The sequence below is a fragment of the Perissodus microlepis genome, chromosome 3 (genome assembly GCF_051167445.1).
Source record: "Perissodus microlepis isolate ML-2025 ecotype Zambia chromosome 3, ASM5116744v1, whole genome shotgun sequence".
Taxonomy (NCBI): domain Eukaryota; kingdom Metazoa; phylum Chordata; class Actinopteri; order Cichliformes; family Cichlidae; genus Perissodus; species Perissodus microlepis.
In genome coordinates, this window is record NC_140463.1 from 39,916,239 (window position 1) to 39,926,806 (window position 10,568).

At 38.9% G+C, this 10,568-nt stretch overlaps 1 protein-coding gene across 1 annotated transcript; it reads right to left on the reverse strand.

Moving 5' to 3' along the window:
- Window positions 1-5,258: 5,258 nt before the first annotated feature.
- On the reverse strand, window positions 5,259-10,334 carry slc3a2a (solute carrier family 3 member 2a). Its single transcript, XM_084924414.1, has 10 exons — window positions 10,216-10,334; window positions 8,905-9,108; window positions 8,638-8,822; window positions 7,637-7,810; window positions 7,379-7,473; window positions 7,042-7,178; window positions 6,629-6,738; window positions 6,235-6,518; window positions 5,928-6,147; window positions 5,259-5,830 (listed from the first exon to the last, which is right to left on the reverse strand). The coding sequence occupies exons 2-10, from the start codon at window positions 9,099-9,101 to the stop codon at window positions 5,691-5,693; spliced, it is 1,542 nt and encodes a 513-aa protein (XP_084780540.1). The 5' UTR covers window positions 9,102-9,108; window positions 10,216-10,334; the 3' UTR covers window positions 5,259-5,690.
- Between the last annotated feature and the right edge of the window lie 234 nt (window positions 10,335-10,568).

Sequence of the window (10,568 nt, forward strand, 5' to 3'; positions counted from 1 at the left end):
AGAGTCCAGGTCCGATCTGTGTATGGTCAAAGTATTTGCCATTAAAACAGAATATATGGTGTTTCTCTTGTTTTCTCAGACAAGGAAGTTAAAATCAATGTTGGTGTGGGGTTCAGTTTAAGCGAAAGGGAAAGTTAAATACATTAGAGGAAACATGCTTGTTTGTTCTCTTGCCATCAGTTAACTGAGAAGATCACAACAACTCTCATCATACATTTATGATGAATGGGCCGTCTGCAGCCAGCAGTGAGTGAGTACGGGAACACGGAGCAGCAGCTAGATCTTAGGGAACTAAATTCTACTTATTGGCGCCTCTAAAGCTAACAACGTAAATAAAAGTGCTTTAATAAATACACAAAATTGATTTGCAGGTGAAACATAGTGCAATTATAGCCTGGCTAATAAACTTTAATGAAACTGTAACTTCTGTGAAACTGATTTGAAACAATTGAAGCCTGGAATCAGTAATGTTGCTCATAAATGGCAATTTAATTATGTACTTATTATGTAATTTTGCCTTATTACAAGCATTTTGAAAAAGGCGAATCATCTTTCTGTCATTAATAGGATAAAATATCAGCTAAAAAAAACTAATAAAGCTTGGATTGACATTCAAAACCCGCCTAAATATGTTCATATCGCCATACGATAAATTAGACCGTGATGATGTAGCATTTTAATTAGCTAAGGTGATGCAAGCCAGTTTGTTACCTCGGCATTAAGTCAAGCTAGCCTATTTTATTTATTTATTTTTTCGGACCTATTTGTTGTTTTTATTAAAATTCTCTGTCTCACAACAAAAAAGTGCGAACACACATTTCTTTAAGAAGTTTTTACCAATTCCAAGAGAAATGTATATTTAGATATTTTTTGACTTGAACGTACCTTGTTCGGGCTTCAAGGCCGCACAGTGGGGAACGGTGTTAGCAGGAGAGGTAGGGCTGGCATAAAATCTGACTCAGAGAAGAAAAAAGACAAGAAAGGGAAAGGATAAAAAACAGTGAATAGGAGAGAAACTCAGAGTATTTATTAATGGAAAAAAGAAAAAATGTTCTGTGTGAGCTTTGTTAGCTTAACAGAGATTTTCCACTTTTGTTTTAAGCTTAACTTTAACTTCTGGCTTTAGCTTCAGGCTTTCTGTAGAAATAGGTTTGGTATCAGTGTTTTTATCTGTTAATCTAAATAAAGACAATGCACAACACACTCACCGGCCCCTTCGTTATGTACATGGGTTGAATTCCTCCTTAAAAAATAAATCTAATCAGTCAGTCACACCAAGTGCAGTTATGCCCGCAGACACGTTCAAGACATCTTCAAGCTGAGAAAAGTGATTTAATGACTTTAAACGTGATGTAGTTATTGGTGCAAGACAGGTTGATCTGAGTATTTCAGAAACTGCTGATGTACTGGGATTTTCCCACACAACCATCTCTAGGGTTTACAGAGGATGCGCTAAAAAAAAAAAAGAGAAAATATCAATGAGCGGCAGTTCTCTGGGTGAGACTATCTGGTTGATGTCAGAGGTCAGAGGAGAATAGCCAAATTGCTTTGAGGTGACATGAAGGCAACAATCCTTACAGAAGGGCATCTCTGGTCAAGCAGCACATAAAGCAAACGGGCTACAGCAGCGGAAGACCACACCACGTGACACTCCTGTAACTGGATCCAGTAGAGCATCTTTTGGTGGAAGGGGAGTTGAGTATCATGGATGTACAACAGACAAATCTGCAGCAACTGTGTGTTATTATCGCCCCAAATCTAAGAGGGAATTTTGCAGCAGCCTTTTTAATCTGTGACATGAAGAATTAAAACAAGTCTGAAGGTAAATAGGTGTCCAACCCCTCCTACCGAACTCTACTAACTAATCAAATGGCTGGTGAGTGGATGTTTTTGTACTTTACTAAGCGTTATTTTTCACACACTGTATCTATAGCTACCATAAATAAATTAAGACTTCACTTCTCCAGGGTGAATAGTACCAAATATTTAGAAAGTGTTAACAAATGCATTAAACTATGTAACAAGTTTACTGTATTCTAATAAAGTTTTTGCTCCTATACTAATATATGGTGATATGGTGACCTGGCTCACTGTATGGAGTGAAAGTGATTACAACAGCAGTCTGAAACTTGTGGCCAGAGGGCCAGAACTACCTGCCAAAAGATCATATTCAGCTCACTGGATGGCTTTAAAAAATGCTGTCCAGGCTCATTAATACCAGTTAAAACCTTTGGAAAATTACAACTATTTTTAGGTCAGAATAAGATGAATCATAAAGGTGTGAAATACCAGTATTCTTTATCTACAAAATCTATAGGTGTGACGGTTCTGCGTCTTTCCACTGTGACCTGTGATGCGTATGTGTTGATGGTAGAATCAGTGTGTTGAAAATCAGTTTAAAACCCTGAAAATATATTCAGTGATCATTAAATGAGAGGCAGTGGATCATTTAATAAATGGTCATTAAATGAGAAAAATTATTTAATACCTTTTTAAAATCTTTGCGATGGACAAGTCTGAGTTAAAGAATCTACGTCTTTACACCTGAAGTCATTGGAAAATTTGGAGGGGCGTTTGTGATGTATTGATTTTACAGGTGAAATGGGGCTGTATGTGTCCCATGAACTAAAAGGAGTTTTACACCTTTGTTTTACACAAAGTCTTTACTGGGAACAAGTTTAAAAAGTGTGTATATCTAGGCAATAAATCCTCTTGTATATACGAATGAATATTACCAAAACAAGAGGTGTATTAAATTGTACATTAGTATAAATTAGCGACTGGCTTTGTAATTGCTGTGTGAAACGAGAATATCTTGTACTCACTTTGCTTTCTGGCTTTCCACTCTAACTAAATTACAGTACTGTATTTCACTAGCTGCAGTGTTCCATGAAAGCTGAAGAAAGGTCATGTATCTTCATGACACTGTGATGTAAAAGGTGCATCTGTATCTGTCAGACTCAGACTGAGAGTCAGTCATGAGTGTGCATGGCGGTGGTTTGGTTTCGCAGCGGCGTGGGGTGCAAGCATAGGTGCGACACGGGCTCTGATTCCCGGTATCATCATCTTCAAACCTCCCCTGTGATACCACAGCACGGCGGCCCTGTATTGTATCAAGACCCCGAAACTCTACTGAGTTTAGTTTCACGTGTCAGAGGAATTGTTTGACATTTTTATCAAAAGAGTGGGCTTAAAGCAGTGTTTTTAAATGAGAAATTGACACGTTTTATGGCATTATATTACAAAGCAAGGCTTCTCCATTCATAAAGCACGCTTTTCATGCTTTTCAGTATATAAAAGAAAGCCAGACTGCCAGTGTGTGCAGTTAGCCTGCATCATTTTGAGCTTTTCAAATGTGGATTTTGTACCAAGCACAGCATTTTGACAGTCCCAAAGATAAATGCAAAACATGATTGAACATCAAAAACTAGACTTTTTTTCCCCTCTGAATCTTAAAATAGCTTCAGTAACTATCTGAAGGATCAAAATTACGTACATACAATGGATTATGACATATATGATGATTCTAACTAAGATAAAAGTGATATTTATAGGACGATTTTAAGAATATGAAAGTGATTGTTGTTTTTCAGATGGATCATTACAGAATCAACATTGTTTTGGTTTAAAATTAGTTACGAGCAAAACCCCCTTATGGAGAAATATTCGAGTAGAAGCAAACGTCAAAGGCTCAAGTTTGCTGCTCAAGCTATAGCACGGAGGTATAATCGGCAATATAGAGCTATGCATTCATTTAAGTGCCGGACTAAAAGCGCCACCACTTTAAGGTCATTTTGATTCATTTGTACTAATTTAAAGTTTTAATTTACTCCATTGTGGAGACAAGTGTTGCACTCTTTACCCACCTCATATATCATACAGTCACAGTTACTGGTTATTCAACAAAATATGCTAATGCAACAAAATGAAACAGACATGAATATGTATTGTATAATATTAATTCAATTAAATGTTAACTAGAGTAAAATATATACTCAAACAAAAAGATGTTTGTATTAATAAGATAGTAATATAATGTATGAAATTGTAGAACATCATTGTACTCATACATTAACTAAATGTCGGGGTATAAATTGGTATCATTGGTATAAAAACTCTGAGCTACATCGCTGCCATTTATCAGCAACATATTCACAGATGTGCATATATATATAAGTGTACATGAGTACAGTGCTTAGTAGTAATAGTAGCTGTTTTTATGTGCTATTGTGTTTGCTGATGAAATCATCTTTATAATTAATTCTTGTATTTAAATTTTTAAAAACCTACATTTTCTATTTGGGAGGTTTCAGGACTGACATCAGATCGTACACTGCAGAGTTAAGGGATTAATTATAGCTGTTATATTTTTATATACAAGTAACAAGAAAACGTGGTTTTAAAAAAAGGCAAACGATGACTGTCAGTGTAAATGGCGAAACCACAGACTGTTATTGAAGATCAATAACTTAAATGGGTAACAAATATATAAATATTACATATTCTTCCTAATCAGACAGGTCAATGCTTAACCTTGATATTTGGTCGGGCAAAAAAAGAAAAGAAAAAGAAGTTCATCCCATTGTAGCCGTCTAAACATGAGCCTCGTGAATTTGGAATTACAGTCTCTAGAGAAATAACTTGAATGTTCCTTTAAAAAAGTCAGTTATAACGTTTTTTCCCCTCTAAACTTACATGAGACTTCATAAGTTTATAACTGTGGGGCACGTACAGACAGTAGACATTTGTAACCAACTACTCATTTGTCTAGCTGATTTTATCATCTCTGATTCATTTATCAGGAAGATAATGGCTCATAAAGCCACTTTATTAAGATTAATTTCAAAGGCCATCGTGAAACATGCTGTACTAGGAACTCTTTGTTGCTGAATTTCTGCCAGTCATTTCATCTGCCTGCCACGTGAAGCTGTGTGTACTGTAATGTAGAGGATTTTGTCCATAGAGTTACTTTAAGAGAGCCATGGACAGGTGTGTGACCCCTTTAGTGAGACTCATAGGTGTGTCTGCTGCTGCATCTATAAAAACCCATCTCAAGGCGGTGATAAAATAAACACTTCCTCCGTTCACATCTGTGACACACTTTCACACATACACACCTGTAATGCAGTGAAAACAATGAACGTCTCATTTGATATTATCTCCTGCATAAAGACCGTCAACATCTTATGTGATATTATCAGCGTCAGCACAACTCTTAAAGGCGCCTTGCACACAAACACAAAAACACAAATATGCGGTTGAGTACAGAATGCCGTTTATTCTTTTCACTTGACAGACTCGAACATCATGCATCCAAACTTTACTTCTTTTTCCTGTGCGAGTTACGAAAACTCTCCCCCAAAAATTCATAAAGAAAGTTACTAAAAAGGAAAATGTAAGATTTCTAAAAACCATAAACAGCACAACTTTTAAGAAAAATGCCCAAAGAACCAGGAATGGAATGTCTTTCACACATTTGAACAATGTAGTGTTATTGCACTAGCTAATGTTTTAAACATTTTAAAACTGCATGTTTCATTTAACCCACTAAATTTATGTTCTGTCAGACTGAAATGTATCCACTTAATGCAGTTTTAATCCATAAGAATGGATTCAGAAACTGCATTTAGTAGATTTTAATAAGCGCAACACTAATCAGTATGCAGCTTTCCTATCCTTTGGCGCCATCTTTAGCCCGTGTAGGGGAACTGCAGAAGCAGTGCTTGTCCAGCTTTGAGCTTGAGGTCTTTCAGGTTTACAGTCGAGTCCACCTCAAATTCTTGGTCAGTTGACAGCTTCACCTTGGCCGTTTCTGGTAGCTCTACCCCCTCTGCACAAACAAAGGTCATCAAGTTTAAAATAAATAGCAGAGTTAATAGATATTGCTAGATATCGTCAGTAGACATTTCCGTTGAACTGCAACTTGCCTGTGGGTTCCAGATTAAATTTCAGCTCCTCGAGACCATCTCCCCAGTTTACAGCTGTTATGTATCTCTCGCTCTGATCCCACACACGAAGGAAAGAGAGAGACGTGGCAGAGCTGTAGAGACTATAGTAGTCGCCGTGCAGGAGGGAGCGCTCTTTGCCCCGCAGGTCACTGAGGGATCTGAACCACTTCCTTATTTCAGCGTATTCAGTATGGTTAGACTGTAAATGAAATTCAAGAAAATGTTTTACTGCACTTAAAGCAAATGAACGCTTGATCAGTGACAGACTGAACACACCCACACTTACCTTAGCACCGTCAGTTTCTTCCTTCTCTACATTCCAAACCATCTTCGGAGCTTCTTTGGTCTGGTTTGTTTTGTTGCTCATCTGATTTGCCTGAAGGCCAATTTCATCTCCGTAGGTAAACACAGGGGTTCCAGGCAAGGTGAAGAGCAGAAGCTGGTAGAGACGAATCAGGCCCCAAGTCGTTGCCCGTTTAGACAGATGGTCCTTCTGAGCAGCACCGAGACCCCAGCCTATTTTTCTCTGCTCAGAGTGGAGGGCCTTCAGGACCCTAATGCGCTCTTTACCTGTGGATATTCAGGTACCATAATCATCTACAATGCACCTTTTTGACATTTACTTAGGATTATTGTCGCTAATAACAATCATCACTACTATGCAAACAGTAGCAGCCTACCTTCCGCGTTTCTACTGAGCAGGTCAGACAAGATTAGATCGACACCAGAGCCATTGACTAGCTGAGACACCTCATTAGCTGACATATCGTTGACCACACCCATCAGAGCCCTAAAGAAAAGAGAATAGGATCAGGTCAGTGAAGAAATTGTACTTGTTATACATCTTGAAACACTTCCTTGAATGTTGATGGGACTATATTTCATGTCCATGTTCTCTCAGAACAAAGTATCCTGTACCTGATATTTTACTGATGCTTTTAAAATGACTTTTCCAGGACAGGTAAGCCCTACAACTTTGTTATCATATGTCTGGATAATAGCTAAAGTTAATTTAAAATAAAATACCCCGTTTAGTGGCCAACATCATCTACTTGTGTTGAATCAAAGGTCAGAACATAGCAGCCACACAAACCTCTTCTTGGTGTCATCAGTGCCATTTCCTTGGACCGCCATCCGCAGTTCGGCCCAATAAGAACTGTTGGAGGGAATGCCAAGGTCAGATATCTTGATGCCATCAACACCCTTAACCAGCCAGAACTCTGCTGCAGTCTGGAAGAGAACAGATTCAAATTAACTACAGTGGCAGCAAGACCCGAATCTACACCACAGTATATAATGTCCAATTTAATCATCTGTCCATGGGGCAAAAAGTCAAAAATGTGCCATTTGTTTATCACATGTAAAGATAGTGATGTTGCTTAATATGCCTTCTTACTGCAAATAATTAAATATTAAATCTGTGTGCTTACCTTGACTTTTTCCATTATTTCTTTAAGGTGTGTTTCATCAAACCACACAGGATGTCCTTCGTAGTTTGGAGTCAGGTCAAGCACCACAGAAATACCTGAAAGAAACAGCAAAGCAAATGTTTGCTCACATCTGGCCCTCAAGAGTCCAGAATCCAGCAATAAGTAGAAACCACTCTTAATGAAAGAACAGAGCACCAGTTACTCTTTTAGTGTGAGCTGTATAGCAAGTAACTGATCTGAAATCAGAAAATTACGTACCCTTTTTGTGGGCAGCCTTCAACAAGCTGTCGAGATCTTCAGCTTTTCCAAGCCCTGCACTAATTTCTTGAAGGTTCAGACCAGTCATCTGGTTGGCCTGGACAGTATGAAGAGGTCCGATTACCAGGCTTTTCACCTTTAGCTGATTAATGTCATCCAACTTTTCTTCAACACCTGAAAGAAAACAAAAAAAAGAAGAAGAAAAAAAAAAAGGTAGTAAATGAAATGCTGGGTCAGTGTAAATTTCACATAAGGCAGAAAAATGAGGGTGTGAGAAGCAGCAGGGTGTGAGCAGGTTAGGGACAAAGGACAGACAGCTTTAGACACATGTTGATAGTTCAGACTGTAGCACCGCAGTGCTTGCAAGACTATTTGAGGGATCCCAGCCACTCCCTCTGCTGCCCATGTGAAGCCTGAGCACAAGGGTGGCTTTGATAAAGAGAACAAAACTGAGTCACATGCAGTTTTTGGAATTCCACCCAAAGCCTGTTAAAACCAAGTGCTCCCCACCAGTTCACTTTATGAACAGTAGTAAGCACTGTTCTTCCTTCCCGTTTTTAAAAAGCCTGCAGTAAACATTTTTTTGGTATGTACAGATCACGACATCTTGATATATTCCAGAGTTGCTCAACTTGGCCATATCTGAATAGAGATATGAAACAGATGATGTGTTCATTTTTTTTTTTTTTTTTTTTTTTTTTTTAATGGTCTTAAGACCTTTAGTCAGACTTTGGCAGCCTAGTCAGCAATTTGATATCTAGCCAGCTGACACAGGCCACAGAGAACTAATGAAAGCCAAGAGACCGTCACAAGACGTTATCCATGCAAGTCAGAGCACGTTACCCAACTTAAGACTGGGGCACTTTTAAGTGCAACCTCCAACTCTCATTTTGGGAATAAACATGGCAGCGCAATAAAAAAAAAATAAAAAATCATTTTTTTGAAACTTGCAAGAATAAAACCACTTGATCAGCTTCATAAGCTCTCCACAAATAGTCTACCTTTCAATCCTTCAGAGAACGCTTCAAGGTCAGTGATCTGGTAGAGAGGCCCTTCATTCCACCAGTTCATCTCAGGAACAGCCTTGCAGCGAGGAGCCTGGACTATGATTACAATGGCTCCAGCAAGCATACCAATCCAGCCCAACCAAAAGAGGACAAGAAGAACCCAGCGGGTCCTCACCCATCTGTGGAAGAAAATAATAATGTAAAAATGTCCACTTATTTTAACGCCCACAGAGGAAGACAGCTCTTAGCTGCAGCTCTTACCCTGGAGTGCCAGCAACCTTCATCAGCTCCTCTTTGGAAAGCCCGGTGAAGGTAACCTCATCATCGGGAACTTTCAGCTTGACGCTGCCGTTTTTCTCCCCGCCTGGAGCCTGGCCGTCCCCCGTCATGGGCTGCTTCTCTGGGTCGAGCTCGTTGAGCTCCACTTCTTTCATGTCGATCTCTGTGTCTTTATTCATGGTTTAACTGGAGGTGGAGCACAAAGGAAAACTATGAATTAATATCTGTATCTGCAAAAGCACTCTCATTGGCTAACACCCAAGAGCTAAATAAAAACAAGACCACCAAAAGGAGTATTGTTTTTTTTTTTAAGGCAGCACCGGCCAAGTCTCATCCCCTCGCCTTTTGTCCACCCTTATGTAACACATCCCCCCCCTACACAGGACATACAGGCAACGACTAGATTCATTAGGGTAACCCAGTTTTTATGTAGGAATTAAACAGGAGTGGCGGTGCGGTTCCCTACTTAAATAGACACAAGCTCTTGTTTGTTTTTCCTTACAAAGCACTCATTAAAAACTAAAAAACAAACAAACAAACAAGTTCATGTCAGTCACACTTCAAAACCCACTCAAAACGCTAGCAACAAAAATATCAGCTGTAAAAAAAATAAAAAAAAATAAATAAATAATACACACATTCAAATAAACGGAAAACCCATTCTTGAGATGCTCATATGTTCCACCGGTGTCTGATGAAACAATTACTACTTCTTACGTTAAGCAGTCAGCCTCGAGTTACGGAAACACTATAGCTACCCTTCATAATAAGAGCATAACAATAGCAAGCATAGACTTATCAAGAAAACGATCTAAACAAATGTCACGAGTAAACGACAGTGAACATTTGTTAGTTTAAACAAACAAACAAACAAACAAACAAACAACCCCGACAAGTAGCTCTCTGACAGTCTAATATAACTAATATAATACACACACGGCTTTAAGATTAAAGGGGTGTAAACCGGAAATTTAGTAGTTGACCGGTTTGTTCCAGTTCGCTTCAACAGTCAATAAATAAAACCTCTTCAAACAAGTACACCGTAAATGTCTGTGAAACTTTCACCGAACACAAGTTAAAATCGACCCGGTAGCAATAACAACTCCAAAAACTGTGTGATATCGTATAATTCCATCTTCCTTTAAGATAATGAAATCAAACCCATCCCTAGCGTCATGTGCTCCTACACGAGGCAGTCTATCCGGCTGTGAGCTGAACACTACTCCCGGCGATAACACGGCAGGTCTGAAGTTACAGAGTGACAGAAAAGTTGATGAAGTAAATCAAAATTACCTGTAAAATACAATGTATAGTCCCGGTTCGGCTTTTAGTTTACAGCCGGTTATCCCTTGTTCTCTACTAAGCGCGTAGAGAGGATCAGAGCGCGTATTTGTACCCGCCCGGTTTCTCCGCCTACTGGGGGAGCCGGTAATCCCTCCCTCCCTCTACCTCCTTCGCTTGCTGTCTCTCTTTCTTCCAAGAAAAAAAACTAAGAAACAAACTAAGAAACAAACTGAACTCCATGCTCCAAACTAAGAAAACTTTGTTCTGTTCCTTCTTAATGGTGTAAATGAAACGCTCTACAAAATGCTGTTCACTTATCAGTTACTATACAAACTGAAGATAATCCAGTTTGCTTCACAGGC

Excerpts from the sequence above, each read along its gene's own strand:
- slc3a2a (XM_084924414.1), bottom strand. The coding sequence starts at position 9,101 with ATGAATAAAGACACAGAGATCGACATGAAAGAAGTGGAGCTCAACGAG. Across the intron at positions 7,811-8,637 it reads GTTCTCTGAAGGATTGAAAG|GTGTTGAAGAAAAGTTGGAT; the intron begins GTAGACTATTTG and ends GTTTTCTTTCAG. Across the intron at positions 7,474-7,636 it reads GAAGGCTGCCCACAAAAAGG|GTATTTCTGTGGTGCTTGAC; the intron begins GTACGTAATTTT and ends TGTTTCTTTCAG.